We start from the raw sequence: 23,805 nt of genomic DNA on the forward strand, positions 1-23,805 counted from the left end.
TCTTTAGTTTTAGGAATCTCTGAGGACCAATGGCATAGCCTTGGGATATCAATTGATGAACTGTCCATAATGTCACAATACTCAAAGGAGAAGATGGCAACATGCACACTACTGGAATTATACCAAAAGGTAGTATACTGTCTATCTTTCTGAATTCCAATTGAAGGACAGCCTTTGCGAGGGAGTAGTCCAGCTTGACGTCTTAGTCGCAAAGAGGTGCCGGGGGTGCTGTTTACAGATGAGTACATTGTTGGAGTGTCATTTACAGATGGGTATGGGCAGAAAGTGTCGTGAACCCAGGACACATCATCCCTGTAGACACAGTTAGAAATGATCCATACAGGAAAGAAAACTAGCAGCAGCACTGCCAGGAGGAGAAAGATAAAGTTGGTGGAATGCTGTGATGAGATCATCATGTTGTTCCTCTGAAGGGGGTGAAATCTGTGCAGAGACGGCTTGCTTCTGAGGTTTTAGGTTAACCCTCTTCAAGCGACTTGCGTGGATCCAAACAGGAGACTCCTCAGTGAGTACAGCGGTCCTGGTCACAGCGATCACAGTAGTGGGAGGGCCAAAGGGGAAATCCGTCTGCTTCCGATCCTTGAAAAGCTTCTGGATGATGACTTCATCACCAGGCTGGAAGGAATGGGTAGGAGTCTGTGGAGAGAAAGGAGAAGTGCAAGACACAGTTCTTTCAACATGCCCTAATGTTTCAATGAGCTTCCGAACATATTCTTCTTGTATCAAAGGAAGATCACTACTCTCAACTATGGAGGGTCTGTCTACCCATGGGGCGGGGAAAGGTCGTCCCATGAGAATCTCAAAGGGAGAGTAGCCAGTGGTGCAGTGAGGCTGCATCCTGATTTCAGCTAAAACAATAGGGAGGAATTTTTTCCAATTCACAAACGTGCCAGCTGTGGCTTTCCTGATTTTGTCTTTAATAGTCCTATTCATGCGTTCGACAATACCAGAACTCTGTGGGTGATATGGAAGATGAAATTTCCACTCAATACAGAGTGCGGTAGCTAAAGCTTTGCATACTCTGGCAGTGAAAGCAGGACCATTATCTGAATTGATGTGTGTGGGACATCCCCACCTAGGGATGATTTCACGAAGTAAAATGTTCACCACAGTCTGAGCAGTTTCATTTGTAGTGGGAAAGACTTCAGGCCATCGGGAAAACATATCAACAATAACAAGAGCATAATCCTGGCGGGTCCCAGTGGCATGAGGAATATGAGTAAAATCAATCTGTAAGTGTGAAAAAGGAGAAGTGGGGTAAGTAAGGTGCTGGTGTGGTGCTTTATGGGGTATGTTGGGATTAGCATGGAGACAAGTTAGACATCGAGCTATATATGTCTGTATCAGGGAGCGAAGGTCAAGAATGAAAAAATCACTGGCAAGGAGCTGGAGTGTCGAGCGAGCACTACGATGACCAATGCCATGATATTGGGCAATGAATAAGGGGGAACTAGCGGCTGGTATACAGGGTTTCCCCTCTTTGCACCAAAGTCCGTCCGAAGGGCGGCTTTGGGCACCAGCTATTTGCCAAGCATCAAGTTCAGAGGGGGTAACAAAGGATTGAAGCTGGGAAAAAAGAGAAGAAGGGGGAAAAGCAGGAGGAGAAAGAAGAGGAAGGAGAACAGAGGAAGGAGGGGGGTCCAAAGCAGCTTGTTTAGCAATGCGGTCAGCCAGAGCATTACCTCTGGCAACTTCAGTCTGAAGGCCAGTGTGTGCACAACAATGAAGAATAGCAACCGCAGCAGGCAGGAGTAAAGCAGAGAGAAGATCCGAAACAAGGGAAGAATGAGAAATAGGCTTACCATCAGCAGCCACAAAGCCGCGACGCTGCCAGATAACACCATGGTCGTGTACAACACCAAAGGCATATTTAGAGTCGGTATAAATATTAACGCGTTTACCAGAGAAAAGGTGACAGGCGCGAGTAAGAGCAATGAGTTCAGCAGCCTGTGCCGAAGGATAGGGGAGGGAAAAGGACTCATGGATGATATCAGGGAGTTCAACCACAGCATATCCTGTGTGGAAGGTGTTGTCACTAGGACGTGAGCAAGAACCATCAACAAAAATGGAGAAAGCATCGGGGAGAGGGGGAGAGGACAAATCAGGGCGAGGGGAAGTGTCTTGATATATCAGAGAGACACAGGAATGATCAGGAGGAAGCGCATCCTGTTCACCCTTAAGACCCAAAAGACCATTTAAAAGTAGAGCGGGGCCGTATGTCGGGGCAGAATATCTGATGGTGAGATTGGGATTAGAAAGGAGGATGACCTCATAACCACTAAGGCGCTGAGCTGACATATGCTGGGTATGAATATTGCGAAGGAGGGCTTGGACATCGTGAGAAGTATGAAGGGTAGTGGGGTGACCAAGGGTTAGAGGAGTAGCCATCTCTACCACCATAGCACATGCAGCTAGGGCCCTTAAACAGGCGGGCATGCCTTGAACTTGAGCAGGGGTAACTTTAGAAAAAAAGGCAACAGGGCGTAACTTACCGCCATGATCCTGAGCCAGGACGCCCGCCATAGTCTTACAATTGTCACGAGCAAAGAGATGAAACATTTGGTCATAATCAGGAAGACCCAAGCCGGGGCTAGAAACCAAAGCACATTTCAAATGTCCAAAATCATCCAACATTTCTTTAGTCCATCTGATAAGATCAGTCATTTCAGTACCTAGGGTCTGTCTCAAAATCTGGTCATAGAAGGAACAATCAGGGATCCATTGGCGGCAGTAACCAATCATACCAAGAAAAGTAAGCATGTCTTTTTGAGTAGCTGGGCGAGGCAAACCCAGAACAGCAGCAATGCGAGAAGTGCTAATTTTCCTCTGACCATGAGACAGGACAAAACCCAGGTATTCCACTTCGGATTTACACCATTGTAGTTTCTTTCGTGACACCTTGTGACCACACACAGACAACCATTGTAAAAGGTGCAATCTATCAGCCTGACAGGTCTCCTGAGTTATGGAACACAAAAGAAGGTCATCCACATATTGAATGAGGATAGAACCATGGGGGTCAGTCCATGGCTGTAAAGTAGCCCGCAGGACAATGGAGAAAACCACAGGGGAATCAACATAGCCCTGGGGCATTCTACACTAGGTATACTGCTGTTGCTTAAAAGTGAATGCAAAAAGGGGCTGGGTGTCCTCGTCAACAGGGACAGAAAAAAAAAGCATTCTTCAAATCAATGACTGAAAAAATATGAGCTGCAGGTGGAATGGAGGAGAGTAGAGAAGGGACATCCGGGACAGTGGGTGCAATGGGAATCACCAAAGCATTAACAGCCCTAAGGTCTTGAACAAAACGGGGGGTGCCATCAGCTTTGACAACAGGATTGATGGGCGTATTGTAGGAAGAGATGGTGGTTTTAATAATACCAGAGGAAAGAAATGAAAGCCATTAGTGAAATCATGACTTTCTCCTTTTCTTGGGAGATCGGGTACTGCTTAATGAAAACAGGAATGAGTGAAATAGAGCCTACATCAGTGTCAGTAGAAGCCCAGACTGGAGAGTCTGGGGGAAGGGGCAAAAGTGTGTCAGGGCAAGTAGAAAGGTAAAGGGTGGACGGAGGGCAAATGGGAATAACAGAGGAAAAGACATGCAAACCTCCTGTATCATCTGTAGTGAGCTGAATGAGGAGAGGAAAAAAAAGATCTCGACCAAGAAGGCTGACAGGGCAGTGGGGAATAATAAGAAAGGAGTGCTGAAAAAGAGTAAAGCCTGTATCAGGATGAGCTACAGACAGGGGTGTGGTACGATAGGATTTAGTCAAAACCCCATTAATTCCCATAGAAGGTTCAGCATTCATGCATGGGCCCCGATAGTAATCCTCACTGATGGTGCTACAAGTGGCACCCGAATCTACAAGAAAAGGCACTGGACTCCCTTGTACAATAAGAGATATCATAGGAGAATCCTTAGCAAAGGCAGAGACCAAAGTGAATGCTGGGGTGTAAACCTCCGGGCCCCTTCATTGGGGAGTAGGGGGGCTGTGCCAAGAGATAGGAAAACGAGGAGAAGTGGCAGATGGTCTCACAGTAGAGGGAGGGGTAGGCACCACCGGTGGGGCGGGCTGAACTGGTAATGCGGGGGGTCTGGGATGAGGGCATTGATTAAGCCAGTGACTAAGGTCCCCACAATTAAAACATCCAGTACTTCTGGATGGATTATTACCACCTCGACCAGAGACTGGAGCCCTCCCCCTGCGAAACCCGCGACCCCTTCTTCCACGAGAAGTAGACAGGCGCGGTCCCCAGGTGGGTAGCTGGCCCTGATGCAGGATTTCCCGAGGTTTAGAGATCTCAAAACAACCTGCTGCCTCTTTTTCCATTAATTTATTTTGAAATTCAGCACGAGAACTAGTGGGCCATTCTGAAATCATTTGTTTGACCAGAATTTGCAAGGGAGAACGGAGGTTAGAAAGGAAAGTCTGAATAAGTAGGGAATCCATATTTGCATGGGAACTGAGACCCGCCTCTTGGGTCCAGGTTTCATTAAACCTCTTCCAGAAATCCACAACAGTTTCACCTGATTTCTGTTTGCAGGCTACTGCAATAGGAAGGGAAGATCGAGACTTAAAACACCGATCAAGCTCTGCCTGTAATTCATTCCACATAACAGCATTTCCTGCTTCAGTATTCAGTCTATAAGCAGTAGCTGTGACAGTAGCAGGCTCTAAAACACTAATACTAGGGACGTTAGACCAGTCCCAAGGGGAACTGTGTCCAACAATGCCATCTATAATAAGGCGCATATCTTCCTGCGTATAATTTCGACCCTTGCATGCTCGTTTTAAATAGTGAAAAGTCGCACTAGCAGAGACAAGAGGCTTGGGGCAGTGCTTAATAATCTTGTTAATGTCTTCTAACTCAATGGGTTTCTTCAAAAGAGTATCCCCCACTGTGAGAAAGGGCATCTGTTCTTGCATCAGCTCCTGTACTTCCGCAACCCTTTGAGTACCGCTACGAGTGTGGAGGGATGAAAAAGAGATTATCGGCCCCCGAACAGTGGGGCTGGTCGTGGATACAGTGGGAAATGTAATGTCTTGGGGCAAAGTGTCAGCAACCTGTCCTGATGCAACTGCACCGGACAGGATGGGAGGTGGAGGAGGAGGAGGAATAAGAGTACTACCGATAAGGAGGTCAATATCATCCTTAGATAAAGAGGGATAAAGTTTAAGAGGAGCACCGGGTGAAGGAATTTGTAAATGATAAGGAGGAGGGCTAACAGCACAGATAGATTGTTCTGCAGCATGTAATTGAGCAGGGGAAAGAATGGACAGCTTGGATGTTTTATCTTTAACAGTAGCTGACCAATAAGGAGCATATGTAAGCCAATTAATGCCTCCTCTTCTCATATATTCTTTGTCCCAGTGTGGATCCCCTAAATAATATGGCCATGCCTCATAATCCCCCAAACACAATCCCTTTATCATATCCATATGAAACGTATCATTTGCCCCATCTCGGGGAAACGGACTTGAACTATGAAGTCCTTCAGTCCAACCAGCCATATTATCTATCCAAGGATCAATAAGATAATATCCAGTGTCACATACACGGGCAACATAAGCTGTACAAGTCTCAGCTTTCTTAGGGGGGGGGGGGGAACCTTACTACCGTTCTGACCCATTACAAAAACAATATAGCAATGCAGGAATCCCACTTATCTTACCTTATAAGCGAGATACAGAACAGTAATATACAATATAGTCTTATACTCTATAAAATCTTATCTCTAAGCAATAGAAAAGAAAGTGATAGAAGAGAGAAAGCACATACAAAAAGTGTTAACCACACAAACGACAGAGTGCGCAGGCGGCTCTATAAGTAATATTGTTCTTCCCAAAAGAATAGGAGTTTTTTTATTGTTATAAACTCTGCTATAGACTTCCCAAAAATCTATATTTAACAAATAAAGGGTGGGAACAGGGCACCTAATACCCTTGAGTATTAAAGAACAGAATTCAAAATTCAGAAATACTCACAAAATACCGGTGATATCAACGTCCATCCCGGACGAGCCCCCACTGTTAAGGCCCGATTATGGCCGTACACACTCTGTCATTTGACAAGCAGATGCATCCGGGGACAATATCTAAGAGAAAACAGACACCTATTATCTCTCAAACATGTCCACTTTATTGAATATTCTGTACCTCCTTTTATACATTTTACATGGGTAAGGGTCGTCAACATATGACGTAAATGCAAACCATATGTGGACACAGATCACATGCAACTTTAAAAGAAATAACAAATCCTTTACTTATCTAAGACCAAAGTCTAGAGGTGCTTTGACCAGCAGAGCTTTATCTAAATTTTCTTACAAATACAGCTAAGAAAACAATTAGATTCACTTTACAACAGAATAAGAAAACACATCTCTCAAATATACAATGGCCTTGTAGTATATCAGCAGGAGAAGGCAAACAATCTGGATTTACAACTTCAAACACAACTTAAGGAAAACTACATAATAGAATAGCCTTATAATATTTCGGCAAGAGAAGGCAAACAATGTCTGGATTAAACATAGCATAAGAACATTACTTTACATTACATTACATTAGGGATTTCTATTCCGCCTGTGCCTTGCGGTTCTAGGCGGATTACAATAAAGATGAATCTGGACATTTCCAGTAGAATTACATTACAGGAGAAGAGTAGATTACAAGTAACAGTGAAGAGTTATAATACATTCAACATCGCAGCAGATATAACATAGCCTCGGATTACAATAAGGAAGATATCTGGGCATTTCCCGTAGAATTACATTACAGGAGAAGTGTTAATTACAGGTAATAGTGAAGAATTACAGTACATTCAATATCACAGGAGATGTTACATAGCAACTGAGTCAATTTATAACTGGTGGAGAATAAGAATTACAATATATTCTAGATTACAAGATGTTACATGAGATGAGTCAAGTTTCTTCGGATGGAGAGTAGCATCATCTTTTCAAACATAGAGGTCCTTACATTATTACAGAGAAGGAAAAACAAACAGGGCCTGTTTTTTTTTTTTTTTTTTTACAGCTTCAAAACACATTCTATGGAAAACTACAAGACGTGTCCCTTCAGGGGGATCCAAGCTTGTGTGCTGGATCTTTTGGAGGATATGGATCCTGGTGGTGATCCTACTGTCTTGCACTTAATTAAGTTTGCGGCTCTGCCTTATCTTCCTGCTGAATCTTTGCAGGAATTGAATTTAATGACTCAGCCGGCTCTGTCCATCACTTCTCCCTGGCTTTGTAGTGGGTGCTCATACTCTGTGACCTTTCCCTGGCATCTGAATATGAATTTTATGGTCTCTGAGCAGTTTGACTCTCCAGAAGGTGCTTAGAAAAGTGCTAGAGCTATGTCCCGTTTGTATCCACTGGTGCAGGAGTGTCAGCAGCTTTTGGGGCATCCCAAGGTGGATTCCTTGGTGGCCAAAGTAACTAAGCGCACCTCTCTTCCCATTGATGGGGGTGTTTTGTTAGAACATAAGAACATAGGAATTGCTGCTGCTGGGTCAGACCAGTGGTCCATCATGGCCAGCAGTCCGCTCACACGGCAGCCCTCTGATCAAAGACCAGCGCCCTAGCTAAGACTAGCCCTACCAGCGTACGCTCTTGTTCACCAGGAACTTGTCTAACTTTGTCTTGAATCCCTGGAGGGTATTTTCCCCTATGGCAGACTCCGGAAGAGCGTTCCAGTTTTCTACCACTCTCTGGGTAAAGAAGAACCTCCTTACGTTCGTATGGAATCTATCCCCTTTCAGTTTTAGAGAGTGCCCTCTCGTTCTCCCTACCTTGGAGAGGATGAACAACCTGTCCTTATCTATTAAGTCTATCCCCTTCAGTACCTTGAATGTTTCAATCATGTCCCCTCTCAATCTCCTCTGTTCGAGGGAGAAGAGGCCCAGTTTCTCTAATCTTTCACTGAACGGCAGCTCCTCCAACCCCTTAACCATCTTAGTTGCTCTTCTCTGGACCCTTTCGAGTAGTACCGTGTCTTTCTTCATGTATGATGACCAGTGCTGCATGCAGTACTCCAGGTGAGGGCGCACCATGGCCCGGTACAGCGGCATGATAACCTTCTCTGATCTGTTCATGATCCCCTTCTTTATCATTCCTAGCATTTTGTTCGCCCTTTTTGCCGCCGCTGCAAATTGCGTGGACAGCTTCATCAACTTATCAATCAGAACTCCTCAAGTCCCTTTCCTGGGAGGTCTCTCCAAGTACTGCCCCGGACATCCTGTATTCATACATGAGATTTTTGTTACCTACATGCATTACTTTGCATTTATCCACGTTGAACCTCATTTGCCATGTTGATGCCCATTCCTCAAGCCTGATTATGTCATGTTGCAGGTCTTCGCAATCCTCCTGCGTCTTCACCACTCTGAATAGCTTTGTATCATCCGCAAATTTAATCACCTCGCTCGTTGTACCTATGTCTAGATCGTTTATAAAGATGTTGAAGAGCACGGGTCCAAGCATCGAGCCCTGTAGATATGTAGATATGCAGGACCGCCTTGTGGATGTCGGGGAAATGTTTTGGAACAGCCAATTTTGGCATCAAAGCTGCTGAGGCGACGTCTTGATGCATGCGCCTGCCTCGATGCAGTGGAGTCTCAATTGCTGATGGCTTGGATGGATTGTACAGTGAATGCCTTTTATGGCCTTTTGAAAGTACTGGCAAAAGTGTCAGCCTACTCCATTTCGGCCCGTGTGCTCTGGGCTGGTGATTCCACTTGCAAGGCGACATTAGCAAGGCTATCTTTTAAGGGGCAATTCTTGTTTGGCAAAGGCCTGGATGTCCTCATGGATTTGGTATTGGACTGTCGGCCAAAGTCCCTGCCTGATGATAGACCCAGAGAAGTATGCACATTCCACTTCACAGAGATTTTCCTGGAGCTTCCGAGGTCGGTATATGGGCTACAGGTGTTCCCAGCCTTCCGCTGCCCGTCCTGCACACCCTGCCAGAAAGACACCAGGACACTGAATCCCTCTCTGTGGTTAGGGGGACGACTCTCAGAGTTTCTGCCTGCCTGCCTGTGCATTACAGCAGACCAGTGGGTCTTGGACATTATTCAATCAGGATACAAGTTGGAATTTGTACAGATAGATTGGTTTGTGAATTCTCCGTCTGGATATCCAGATAAGGCGCTCAGAGTCGAGATTTACTGTTCAGCGCTTTCTTGATATTCAAGCTAGAGAGACGGTTTTGCATGACCTCTCAGGCTCAGACAAATACTCTGTATGCTTTTTTGTGCCAAAGAAAGACTCAGATGATTGGAGGCCTATTCTGGATCTTCAGCACGTTAATGCGGCTCTCAGGATACCCTGCTTCCAAGGAAAACATGTGGTCGGTCATTGCAGCAGTGGCTCTGGGGGAATTTCTGGCCTCCCTGGATCTTAAGGAGGCGTACTTGCACATTACCATATTTCCGGCCCATCGCAAGTTTATTTGGTTTCAAGTTCTGTAGCAGCATTATCAGTTTTCGGCCCTGCCCTTTGGGCGGGCGACAGCGCCTCAGATCTTCATCAAGGTGGTGGTGGTGGCAGCTTACCTGAGGAAGATGGGTCTGCAAGTTTACCCTTATCTAGACGACTGGTTGATCAGAGCTCCCTCTTTGGCCAAAGCACATTGCACAGTGGAGCAGGTGCTGGAGGACTTGGGCTGGATTGTCATCCTCAGAAAGAGTCATCTGCAGCCCACGCAGTCATTGGCATACTTGGGAATCCTCTTCGATACAGCTGCAGGCTGTCTACCTGTCTGAGACTTGCAGACAGAAACTGTGTGCCCAGATTTCTGCACTTTTGGAGCAGCCAGCTCCTTTGGCGTGGGATTATCTTCAAGTTCTAAGCTCCATGGTTGCAGTAGTCAGTGTTGGAGATAACAAAGGAGTGAATCAGAATGTTGATAGAAGGGGTCTAATAGAGAAAGGATAGAACGGATGAGTCTTAGTTTGTAAAAACATTTCTGAGTAACATTACTGATTTGATGATGAAAATTGAGATCTTCGGCAATAACTCCTAGAAGTTTGATTTTATTGTCAAGCTGGATAGGGCATACTAATTGGCTGGTTCAGAGTTACTTTGTGAAAAGTAGAGAAAAATATGCCTTTGTATTTAAAAATGTTAAGGGAAAGCTTGTTTTGTCAAAACTAAGAGCTAATTTTGTTAACTTTATTGTTGATTTATTTTATTTATTTTGTTATATTAGAGTTCAGGGGGTGGAGTAGTTGAATATAGTCGGCGTATGCAAAAATAGTAAAGCCTATAGATTGTGCCAAGGTGAGAAGAGGGCTAGTGAAAATATTGAAAGGAGGGGAGAGAGAATGGAACCTTGTGGAACTTCATAGGTTTGAGTTATTGTTGAAGATGTAGCATTATTGACCTGGACTTTGTAATCACGGTTTTGGAAATAAGATGTGAACCATTGCAGAGATGTCCCTGTAATACCTATGGATTGTAATCTTTTAAGCAGTAAGGTATGGTCAATGGTAGGTCAATGGCATCAAAGGCTGATGTCAGGTCTAGAGATATCAGAAAGACTTTAGCTGCCTGCTGTTTAGCTTTATCTAGGCTCCCTTTGGCCTTCTTTCGGATGCTTCTTTGTTGGATTTGATGCTCTAGGCCAGTGTCTCTCAAACTTTTTCGAGCCGGGGCACCCAGAAGTAGGCGGATGTCGCCGTGATGACATCATGCTGACATCCACACATGCACAGAAGTCCTCCAGACAGGCCCTGAAATGCCAGTAGGGCGTGCCAGCAGGGAAGTCTAACAAATATCAACTGAGTACCCCAACCACAGACCTCCCAAACTCCACCCTAGACCCACCTAAGCTCTTCCCCAGATCCCACCCTTTTACTAATTGTAATGTAATTTTTTTCCATTTATTTTTCATATACACAGCAGATATAAATTCTCAAAACTGACACATTTCAATCACTATATATAAAATCATTTTTCCTGCCTTTGTTGTCTGACTTTATTTTTCTGTGCTTTTAACTGTTTCCAGGGCCGCCTTATCCATTGACTGTTTTTCTCTCCATCTTCACTTTCTGCCTTGCATCCATCTTTAATGAGAGACTGACTGTAATAGTAATAATTACCAGTAGGGAGAGAGCAAATGACTTCTAGAAAAATGCTCAGAGAAGTGAAACTCTGAAGGGGAGGTGGAAACCTCCCCTTAGGGAAAGAGTTTACCGTCCAGTCATTGCATTTGCTTTGCAAAACATCACTCTCTGACCACTGGTAAAAAACTTAGTTGTTTGAATAGTACTTGAAAAATCGACATGAAATGTTCAAAATTGTTATGCACAAGGATCTCTTGCTCATTGGAAAAATGATACCATACACTTATCTGTGCAAACTTTTAAGGCTTGTGGTTGTTAGGACTCTTGGGGATCTCAACGTGGCCCCGTTTCGAATATCTGCTTCAGGAGACCCAATACTCCTCCCTTTTTAACCCTCTGTACAACCGTATCATTCCAAGAGATGATCTGAAATTATAACAAATTTATCTATCAACACCACTCACAGCGCAGGACAACCTCACATAAACTGCGTTGTGGGGAAACTATACTGCTTATTGGCAAAAAAAGGGAGAAGGAAGAAAACACTGAAAAAACTCACATACAGTTTACCGAATTCGAAGATTCCAAACGACGGAGACCGCTATCCACCTCACCAACTTTATACTACAGTGAGGAAGAGGGTGGAGGGGTGACCTCCGACGGAACGTGATGATGTCACAACGTCAAAAAGGTTCACAAAACACATATCAATAATAATAACTTTATTCTTCTCTACCGCCGCAATCTGATGACTTCTTGGCAGTTTACATCAAAGAGAGACTGGACAATCAGTGAAGTACAAAATACAAATAGTAACAGTATAGTATAATTCTTAAGGATAAACGAAATAGAATTAATGCAATTAAAGAATTATTACAATTTTTTATTCTTTATTCATTTTATGATTAACATCAAGTGCACAGAAAGTAATGACAAATTGACTAATAAATCACTTGAAATTCCACAAACATTTTCAATAAATAAAATTTATCCCCTCCCCTACCATCATAATAATATTAAATAATACATATAATATAATAAATTCTTCCATACCTTCATGTGAAATCCAAAACTCCACCCCCTCCCCATTTTTTCATTTATGTTTTTTTTCAATTCTTTATTCATTTTTTCATCTTACATCAAGTGTACAATATTACATCAATTAAATCATACACATCACTTGAAATTCTTTCTATTATCATCTTAAATACATAAATTAACCCCTCCCCCACCCTCCCTTTCCACAAATATTGTAATCAAAAATATCATACATGTTATATTCATAAATATTGATTAAATCTATAATATAACTATATATCACCCCCCTTCCCATTATTATAGTTATACTTTCAGTGTAAAAAATGTCTAATCATTACAATATGCTATCAATGGCCCCCAAATCTTTTTAAAATTATTATAATTCCCTTTTTATATGGCAATTGTTCTTTCCATTTTGTATATATGGCACAACGAATTCCACCAGAAGGTGTAATTAAGTCTAGTGTAATTTTTCCAATTTCTGGTGATCATGTTGAATGGCAACTCTTGTCATTATTAATAAAAGTTTATTATTGCTTGATGAAATTTGACTTTTTATTCTCATTGACGTCCCAAATATAATTCCCTTTTTGTATGGCAATTGTTCTTTCCATTTTATATATATGGCACAACGAATTCCACCAGAAGGTGTAATTAAGTCTAGTGTAATTTTTCCAATTTCTGGTGATTGTGTTGAATGGCAACTCCTGTCATTATTAATAAAAGTTTATTATTGCTTGATGAAATTTGACTTTTTATTCTCATTGACGTCCCAAATAGAATTGTATCATATGATAGAGCTACATGGTTTTCTAATAAACAATTAATTTGAGACCAAATTGATTTCCAAAAGGCCATGATATAGGGACAAAAGTATATTAAATGATCTAGAGTCTCTCCTTCCAGATTACAATGCCAGCATCTATTGGACTTAGAGCTATCCAACTTCTGTAATCTAACTGGGGTCCAAAATGCTCTATGTACCAAAAAGAACCAAGTTTGTCTCATAGATGCAGACACTGTACATCTCATTCTCGAAGACCAAATTCGTGGCCATTGAGATGCAGAAATTTGATGCTTAATCTCAACGCTCCAAATGTCTCTAAGACCAGTCTTTGGTTTTTTATTCATAAATCCAGATATCAATTTATACCACTGTGCGGCCTGGTGTCCCAAGAAATCCGCCTGAAAGCATAAGAATTCCAGACTATACTGATTGCTAAGATTTTTCCATTCAGGGAACCCCTCCTGAATAGTCTGCTTCAGCTGCAACCATTTAAAGCTTTGTGATTTGTTTATACCATATTTATGTTGCAACTGTGAAAAATCAAGCAGTTTACCATTTAAAATAACATCTCCTAAAGGGCGTATACCTGCAATAATCCAATGCTTCCAAACGATTTTAAAACCGCCAACTTGAATCTTGGAGTTTAGCCATAAAGATTGTTTTGTTGATTTGTGTATTGGATTTGGAGTTAAATTGCTGACATAACGCAATGTTTTCCATGTGTCCATCAATATTTTGTTCTCTTTATATTTCCTAGGCATCTTAACACTGAGAATATGAGATAGGTTTATAGGAAACATGAGTCGCCAATCTGGGCTATTTTCCATAAGCTCTGGGAGGACCCAATACATACCCAATATAGGCTTGATGATGTCTATAAAAGTTTGGAAAATTTACCTCACCCTCCGCAATTGGTTTTTGTAAAGATACTAAGGCAATTCTAGGCATTTTAGGCATTGTAGATTCTTAAAAAAATTCCATTTGATTCGTATTTGGGGCATACACATTGAACAATTCCAGGGTAGTATTTCCCATGCTCATTTTTGCATGTACCCACCTACCCAAAGGATCCGAATCAATCATCTGAAAATTAGCTGTACATTTTTTATTTATTAATATGGCAACCCCAGCTTTCTTGCCAACTGTAGGGGCAAAAAAATTTTGGTGAACAGAACCCCCTTCCAGTTTTCTTGATTCTATCATTGATAGGTGCGTCTCCTAAATAAAATACAAATCAGCGTTTTGCTGTTTTAGGAAAGCTAACATTTTCTTCCTTTTTATTTGATGGTTAAGGCCATTGACATTCAATAAAAATATCTTAATCTCCATCTATTTCCAAATGTATAATCCAACAATGATATTTAAATTTATTTAATTTGATATGATTAGACACCATTACACAGATAATAACTAATGCAAAGTTAAATTGATCTTCTTTAATCTCATCATTCCCTATCTTCCCACCTCTGATTTTGAAAAAAACCCCGCTCCCTCTTCCCTCCCCCACCCTCATATAAATTGATTGCCTTGGAACACACACAGGATTAGTAATCACAATACACCCCCCCAGGCAACACTCTATCACATCTTTCCACTTACAATAATAGATTTATTCATTAATGCATGATGAATCAAGTAATCTCACAATAATACCCCCTGCAATAATGTAGTCCTAATTATTTATAGTAAAGAAGTTCTTCATAAAACCCATTTAAAAAATTTTCTAATTAAAACCACCAAATCATATGTTATCATTACCATAAATATTTTACTATCTTTTGCAAAAAATGATATATATATGATCCTTGATATCAAGACAACAATCACAATCTACCCTTAAACTTTTGTCAAACTATTTCATGTTTACATACCAATCAACTTAACCTTGACATTAAAATAATTTACTTTACCAGTTAGAAAAATCTTATTCAGTATAACTCAAGTCAGAATTTATAAAAACATTGAATTCAAAGATAAGGATCGTCTTCCCTCTTAAACAATTCATAAACCAAAAGTATAGCGTATGAACTTTTTTTTTTCTTCCATTCCATTCCCTATTCTTCCTTTTCCCTATTCCTTCCTTCTTTTCTCTTTAAACCCTCTAATATCCTATAAGTGGAAATTTAGTTAATCATCACTATAGAACATCTTCATAAAACAGAATTAAACTTCTATTAAATAATTCATATTTTCTAACTTTCATGTAAATCCTTTTAAGTTTTATGACCATCCCAAAATGCAGAAATATTGACTCCTTTTTCCCTTTTTACTATTCCACTGACTTTTTCAAAACACACTAGTCCATCTTTTCTTTTACATTTAATAATATATTCATAAAACAACAAATATTGTTCAATTAAAATTACTAAATTCAATTTCATCATATAGATTCATCCTTTGCTTTTATCATTAAGCATGACTGATGGATTTAAAATAAACTATTCTAACTAAAGTTAATATCAAAACATGAATATATTTTCATTATGAAGCAAACTAGAGATACTGCTGAATAGGTCTCATTCTTATTTTTTTTTTCCTTTTCTTCTTTTTTTCCCTTTCTCCCCTTTTCTTTCTTCTCTTCTTTACATTGTTAAATATGCCAAAATTCATCCATTCTCTTTTTCCGTCTTATTATAGATATTACTCTTTTCTTTCATCATAGTTCCTAATTTGTCCAAAAACCTCAAAAATATTGTAAAGTTTAGGTTTTTAACTTAAAACCATTTAAATAGACATTGGCTCAGAATTTGTCAAGAAATCTTTTAACTTTTCCGGATCTTCAAAATATAAGGACTTGTTTCCACTTGTCACCCTCATTTTTGCAGGATAATACAAGCCTTTTGAGGTTTTAACTGGAGAAATTGTTTTCATATGATCGCAGTGTTTTTTTTTGTGTGAAATCCGGCAAGAACAGTAACTTTGATCCTTTATAATTTACGTTTCTGTCAGCTTTAGCCAAATTCAAAATTTCCAAGGCCTACTGGAATCGTAAGAGCTTGAAGATTAAAGGCCTTGGCTTCACTTGGTTAGCTAACCGTTTAGATGGAATCCTGTGTGCTCGTTCTGTTTCCAGGGGATGTTTTGAATTTAACTGCAGTAACTTTGGTAAAAGGTTTTCCAAGAATTGAATAGCATTTCACCTTCCAAATTTTCAGCTAGACCAATTATTTTCACATTCTTCCTCCTTCCTCGATTCTCATAATCTTCAAGCTGTTTTTTCATTTCTTTAATATCTCGACTGTCAGTTTTACATTGAATCGCATTAATTTCCAACTGCTCCACTTTGTTTTCTAATAACAACATTCTTTGATTGGCAACCTCCATCTGCCTATTAATATTCAAAACTTTTTCCTTTACCTCAGCAATACCGTTTGCGTTATCTTGAAGCATTTGCTTAATGCTCTGAAATTCTGCCATTATTTCACTTCTGTCCAGCACATCAACAGCTTCAGCAGGGAGAGGTACTTTTGAAAGCGTAACCTGATCATGTTTAACACGCTTTGCCGACCCTCCTGCCGTGAAAGCAGTATCCAATTTCGCTTGCCGCGTAGTCTCCATACTTAGCAATGTTTTCTAAACCTTTTGGTGAAGAAAAAGCCGTGACGTGCTTTTCAAAATTATCTGCGTGCTGCCTGGGATTGAGGAGCGCCGCGATCACACCACCATCTTGTGTGCTGCCAAGCCACGCCCCCAAGATTTATTACAATTAATGTAATTTCTATTTAGGAAATGTATCTATCAAATAGTACAGTTTGAATTTCTTTCCGAAAAGCACCATAGGTCATCTTAGCTATTTTGCTAGAATTGCTAGAATTTGCTAGCACTTGATGTTGTAATCTTCATTGATCCAAATTATGGTGTGTATCGGAATATAAATTCAGTTGTAATTGTAATATATATGTATATATGCTTGATTTTAAAATTGCAGCTACATATGTTCTTGTGTTGGAATATAAGATTATTAAAGGTTTGTTTATTTTTAAGCTGGAAGCAAGAATGAATGAAGAAAAGAAAAAATATGTGACTGCAAAGCATTCTGAACAGGAGCTAAGTAAAAAGGTGAGAAAGTGATGGATGGTATATAAATTAGGTGCAAGATTGATCAATACTGTAATTTTATTGCTGTTTAAGTAGTTCCTAATACTTTAAATATAAAAATATTTTCTCTGAGGATAAACAGGATATAACATTTTTACTTATGGGTGATGCCATCTGATGGAGCCTGCACAGGAAGTGCTCCACAGTAATTATTTTAGAAGCATTTTGGAAGCACATAACTACATCTTCTCACCTGTCACCACTTGGGATCAGGCTCATCTCCATCTCTCTCCCCCTCCCTCTCTGCAGAGCCATGTGGACGCATTTCTTTGGTGGTTGACAGCTCACATATCCATTCCTTAATCTGTTTTCTGTGGCATCTTTTTAATGTAAGTCCTATTGTGCAGGACCATACCTCTTATTCCTTTAGTTTTGTTTAGTTAGGTTTTAATCTTTTTAAATTTTCTTTATTTTTCTGTGACCACCTAGATTTATTTATTCAATTTTCTATACCGTTCTCCCAGGGGAGCTCAGAACGGTTTACATGCATTTATTCAGGTACTCAAGCAGTTTTCCCTCTCTGTCCTGACGTGCTCACAAACTATCTAACATACCTGGAGCAATGGGGGGATTAAGTGACTTGCCCAGGGTCACAAGGAGCAGCGTGGGTTTGAACCCACAACCTCAGGGTGCTGAGGCTGTAGCTTTAACCACCACGCCACACTCTCCCCTAGATCAGGGCTGCCGAAGTCCGGTCCTCGAGATCTACTGGCAGGACAGGTTTTCAGGATATCCACAATAAATATGCATGAGAGAGATTTGCCTGCACTGCCTTTTTGGTATACAAATCTCTCTCTCATGCATATTCATTGTGGATATCCTGAAAATCTGGCCTGTCAGTAGATCTCGAGGACTGAACTTGGGCAGCCCTGACCTAGACTTTGATTGCACTAGTGTCATTTTTCTGAATGTGTCCCAATGGTTTTAAAATGTGCAACAGGATCACATCCACCACAGATTTCTCTTATCACTTTGGTTAGCAGATATGAAGAAGACATCAAAGGTTGAGAGAAGCAGCATGAAAGGATTTGTAGTGCCAAATTCAGTCCATCAACTTAGGCGTCAGAAACACTGTTTTCAGTGGCTTTCTGAGCTGCACTGAACACTAAAGATACATCAGCATTGAAGAGGCCTTCTAGACCATAGGGTTATTTTCCACTACTCACATGGTCTGCAGAAGAAATCCATTACAGGTTTTTCACTCTGCCTCTAGTGTACTTCACAGGCTAGTTTAGTGCCCTCTTGCAGTCTTTTCTTCTGCACGCATGGCTGCAGCTGTGTAGATTATGTTCTCCCCATTTTATTATTTTAATTCGATGTAAGTTCATCCCTTTTGCGGGTATTTTTGCGTTTGAAATGGATTTGAAGCTCTGCCTGCTTGATAATTCACGGACTTCGATCTGTAGCTGACAGGCCGATCCCTTCAGGATACCTGTTAGCCAGTCTGCTTAGTCTTCCTTGGAGTTCAGGGCCATCCCTAATCTAGTCTCACTCCCTGTTAAGCAGCGGGGGGAGGGGGTGTGTCAAGGGCAGACTGTAGTGCGCTTAGGGGACTCAGCGGTGTTCCTCAGCACGCTGGCTGTGTTGTCACGCCTTCACCCGTCCAGGTGTGCATCTAGTGGTCCACTGGGGTGGAGACATAGTCAGACAGGGGAGTTTGACTAGCAGCCCGAAGATCAGCTTGAAGGATGAATTTCCAGAAGTGTGGCAATGAATTCTAAACCGGCCATTGAAAAGACTGGGAGCAGATGCAGGCTGACTGTGTCCAGTAACTGTGAGTAAAGAGGAGCTGACAGGCTCCAAAATTGATCTTTTAAAAGTTAATTTCGAGGGGTTTTGAAGGTTTCCTTCTGTTCCTCTATCTACCCCCACCTGAATTAAGTTGTTTTTGTAATTTGTAAAGTTTAAGAAATATCGTTATCCCAGGACAAGCAGGCAGCCTATTCTCACACATGGGTGACATCATCCACGGAGCCCGGATGCAGACAGCCTCGCAAGCAGACTTGCTTGTAGAAACTTAGAAGTTTCGAGTCAGCCGCACCACACATGCACGAGTGCCTTCCCGCCCAGCGCAGGGCAAGTCTCCTCAGTTAAGATAGCTAGCAGAGAAGCCAACCAGGGGAGCTGGGTGGGTTGTGAGAATAGCTGCCTACTGTCCCTTGATAACAACTGTTACAGTAAGTAACTGTGCTTTATCCCAGGACAAGCAGGCAGCCTATTCTCACACATGGATGACCTCAAAGCTAACCAGAATGGGATGCTGGGAGTGTTGGCAACTTAGGAGAATGTGTTTTGTAATACTCTCTGGCCAAAATGGCCATCCCGTCTGGAGAAAATATCCAGACAGTAGTGGGAGGTGAATGTATGAACCAAGGACCAGGTAGCAGCTTTGCAAATTTCCTCAATAGGTGTAGATCTGAGGAAAGCCATTGAAGCTGACATTGCTCTGACTTTATGGGCTGTGACTCGATTCTGTAGTTGTAATCCAGCCTGGGCATAGCAGAAAGAAATACAAGCAGCCATCCAGTTAGAGATGGTATGTTTAGAGATTGGATGTCCCAACTTGTTTGGATCGAAGGAGACAAAAAGTCGAGGAGCAGATCTGTGTGGTTTGGTGCATTCCAAGTAGAAGGCCAAAGCACGCTTACAGTCCAGAGTATAAAGAGCTGATTCTCCAGGATGAGAATGAGGCCTTGGAAAAAACACTGGAAGTACAATAGAGTGAGGTGTTTAAATTTGCAGATGATACAAAGCTATTCAGAGTAGTGAAGCAGCAGAAGGATTGCGAAGACCTGGAACGTGACATAAACACGCTCGAGAAATGGGCCACGACATGGCAAATGAGGTTTAACATGGATAAGTGTAAGGTGATGCATGTCGGCAACAAAAATCTTATACACGAATATAGGATGTCTGGTGCAGTACTCGGAGAGACCCCCCCCACCCCCCAGTAAAGAGACTTGAGAGTACTGGTCGACAAGTCAATGAAGCCGTCCGCGCAATGCGTGGCAGCTGCGAAAAGGGTGAACAGAATGCTAGGAATGATTAAGAAGGTGATGACGAACAGATTGTAGAAGGGGCCACGGTACGCCCCCACCTGGAATACTGCATCCAGCACTGGTCACCGTACATGAAGAAGGACACAGTACTACTCGAAATAGTCCAGAGAAGAGTGACTAAAATGGTTAAGAGGCTGGAGGAGTTGCCGTACAGTGAGAGGTTAGAGAAACTGGGCCTCTCCTCCCTTGAAAAGAGGAGGCTGAGAGGGGACATGATCGAAACATTCAAAATAATGAAGGGAATAGACTTAGTAGATATACAGGTTGTTCACCCTCTCCAAGGTAGAGAGAGCGCGAGGGCACTCTCTAAAGTTAAAAGGGGATAGATTCGGTACAAACGTAAGGAAGTTCTTCTTCACCCAGAGAGTGGTAGAAAACTGGAATGCTCTTTCGGAGGCTGTTATAGGGGAAAACATCCTCCAGGGATTCAAGACAAAGTTAGACAAGTTCCTGCTGAACCGGAAAGTACGTAGGTAAGGTTAGTCTCAGTTAGGGCAATGGTCTTTGACCTGAGGGCTGCCATAGGAGCGGACTGCTGGGCATGATGGGCCACTGGTCTGACCCATCAGGCGGCAATTCTTATGTTCTTATGCTCTCTTAGTGCAGTTTCACTAATGAATGGTTATGGCTTCATCCCAAACATTTGTAACAATCCTTGTGATGAACATATGTGGATAGTTCTATTTGTATAAGATTTGAACTCACTGGTCTGTATTTGAGGCACTATGAGGGAAAAAAAATGATTTTGTACTTGCCCAGGTAAGCTTTTTTCCAGTAGATAGGTGAGACATTCTTGACAAGTAGGAAGTGTCCCCATAGCTTAAAGATATACAGGACTACTGTGTGGATGTGGTCCTCTAGAGACTTTTTGATGCAGCTGCTTTAGGCATAAAGGTTGCTTTGGCAGCATCTATTGTCACACACACCTGTCTCTCTCGACTTTGCATGCTGGAAAGTGAGGCTTTGGATCTTCCTCAACTTTTGGCTGGATCAGATTATGTTGCCGATGCGGGTTTTTTGCAGAGGTGCAGGCATACTTCATTTCCACCCACAGGATGCTCTGGATCAGATAATTGGCTGGTGATTCCACTTCCAAGGCCCTTTAAGGGGCAGTTATTGTATGGCAAGTGCCTCGACGACCTCATGGATTCTCATGTCATTCTCTAATGTGTAAGTGGGTGTGCCTAAAGGTATATTTCTGCCAACATACTCTAGTATTCCGTAATGGCTTCTTGACATACACAGATGTCATTATAGAATTAGTGTTCAGTGTGCAATATCTGTGAGCCTAACTAGAGGTGCCCATTTATAGAGTTGCTCCTTATGATGCTGTTTCATATAAGGGCTAGAATGCAATACCCTAAGGCCCTACGTGACAGCATACCCAGGACTTCTAGAGCTTCTGGTCACTCTTAACTTTCGTGGCTCCAGGCAATCCCAACTGTTTGCACATGTCAAGTTGCAGAGATTTTTTCAGGGCTCCCAGCCCAGGTATGCTGGCTACAGGTGGTCCCAGCTTCCCACCTCCTGTCCTGCACCCTCTGCCAAAAAGGCGCAGTGATGCCAGGTAGAGGGATGCCTCTCTCAACCAGTGGGTCTTGGACATTATTTTGTCGGGCTACAAGCTGGAACTTATTCATCCTTTGATGGACTGGTTTGTGGACTCTTCTTTGGGGTGGCTGGAAAAGGCACTCAAGGTTCAAGCCACTATTCAATGCTTGCTGGATATTCATGCTATAGAGGTGGTGCCACCCAAACTTTCAGGCTCAAGAAGATACGCTGTATAATTTATCGTGCCAAAGAAAGGCTTCAAAGATTGGAGGCCTATTCTGGATCTTCAGGATGTGAATGCTGCTCTCAAGGTTCTATGCTTTTGCATGGAGAAGGTTCGATCAGTCATTGCAGCAGTGGCCCCAGGAGAGTTCCTAGCCTCTGGATCTCACGGAAGCCTACTTGCACATTCTGATTTTTCCAGCCCACCGCAAATTCTTGAAGTTCCATGTCATGGAACAGCATTACCAATTCTTGGCTCTGCCCTTTGGGTTGGCAACGACTCCCTTTACCTTCACCATCTGATGATGGTTGTAGCAGCTTATCTGAGATAAATGGGTCTGCAGGTTCACCCTTAGTTGGATGACTGGCTGATCAGGCCCTTGACACGGTTGCAGGCCATGTTTATTTTCCAGAGGCGTGCAGACTGAAACTGTGTGCCCAGATTTCTTCCCTTCTGGAGCTGCCAGTTCCTTCGACGTGGGACTATCTTCAGGTCCTGGGGTCCATGGCGGCCACTATAGATTTTGTGCTGTGGGTGAGGGCACACATTCGTCCTCTCTAGCAAGCCTTACGCTTTTGCTGGGCACCACACAAAAATTCTTTACACTCCTGTCTTCCTTGGACTCTGGAGCCTCGAGCCAGCATGAATTGGTGGCTTCTCCTGCAGTTGCTCCGCAGGGGCGTCCCACTGCAGATTGCCTCCTGGATCATGGTGATGACAGATGCTAGCTTTCGGGGCTGGGGAGCCCACTGCAATCATTGTCCCATCCAGGGGTGTTGGACACCCTTTCAGAGGAAATGATCAATTAACCGTTTGGAGCAGAGAACCATTTGATTGTCTCTGATGCGATTGCAGAAGACTCTGGACGGCCAAGCAGTCAGGGTCTTCTCCAACAATGCGACAGCAGTAGCCTTTGTCAATCACTAGGGCGGGACTAAGAGCACCCTCTAGCTCAGAACATAGCCTCCAGGCACTATCGGCAGCGCATGTGGTGGGAGTCGACAGTGTTCAAGCCGACTTTCTCAGCAGCCAGACTCTGGATTTGGGCAAGTGGGCCCTGTCTGCAGCAGTGTTCGAGCCATAGTGCAGCGCTGGAGCATGCCCTGCTTTGACCTCATGACCACAGTGAAGAACAAGAAAGTGGTTCATTTCTTCTGTTGAAGATCTGGGCCCGGAAGTGAAGGTCTCGACACTCTAGTGCAGCCGTGGCCTCGGGAGATTTCTCCTGTATATCTTTCCTTCCTAGCCCATGATAGTCCGAGTCATTTGGTGGATCATGGTCCATCCGGGCCAAGTCATTCTAGTGGCTCCAGATTGGCCTCGCAGATTGTGGTATGTAGATCTGATGAGTCTTCACAAGGGTCTTGGCCTTTAGCTGAGCATCCATCCAGACCTGCTTACACAGGGTCCAGTGTGCACAGAGGATTCAAGATGCTTTGCTCTTACAGCATGGCTCTTGAGCGCACAGCCTTAGAACATAAAGGTTATTCTGAAGTGTTTATTGACACACTTCTCAAGTCTAAGAAGTCGTCTACATTTCTGCTTATGTAAAGCATGGAAGGTGTTTCAACATTGGTGCGCTCAGGACCAGGTGGACCCTTATTCATAAGAACATAAGAATTGCCGCTGCTGGGTCAGACAATGGTCCATCGTGCCCAGCAGTCCGTTCACGTGTGGCCCTTTGTTCACAGACCAGTGCCCTAACTGAGTCAAGCCTTACCTGCGTACGTTCTGGTTCAGCAGGAACTTGTCTAACTTTGTCTTGAATCCTTGGAGGGTGTTTTTCCCTATAACAGCCTCTCAGTGATTCTTACCTTTCTGCAAGCTGGACTTGATAAAGGTCTCATTATAGCATCTGTTTGTGTCCAGGTAGCTGGGCTTTCTCATTTTAGAGCCCGGGATAGTCATTTCTCTTTGGTGTCTCATCCTGATGTTGCCAAATTTTTGAAAGGACA

The 23,805-nt window shown here is 42.5% G+C and overlaps 1 protein-coding gene across 5 annotated transcripts in view; it reads left to right on the forward strand.

The window, feature by feature from the left end:
* Nucleotides 1–23,805, forward strand: part of CCDC9B (coiled-coil domain containing 9B) — a 229,332-nt gene that overhangs the window by 114,365 nt on the left and 91,162 nt on the right. For all 5 annotated transcript variants that reach the window (XM_033951784.1, XM_033951783.1, XM_033951786.1 and 2 more), the window contains one exon: nucleotides 16,904–16,978. In XM_033951784.1, coding sequence (XP_033807675.1) covers nucleotides 16,904–16,978 — 75 coding nt within the window. The remainder of the gene's footprint in view (nucleotides 1–16,903; nucleotides 16,979–23,805) is intronic.

The sequence above is a fragment of the Geotrypetes seraphini genome, chromosome 7, assembly GCF_902459505.1.
Source record: "Geotrypetes seraphini chromosome 7, aGeoSer1.1, whole genome shotgun sequence".
In the NCBI taxonomy this organism is placed as follows: Eukaryota; Metazoa; Chordata; class Amphibia; order Gymnophiona; family Dermophiidae; genus Geotrypetes; species Geotrypetes seraphini.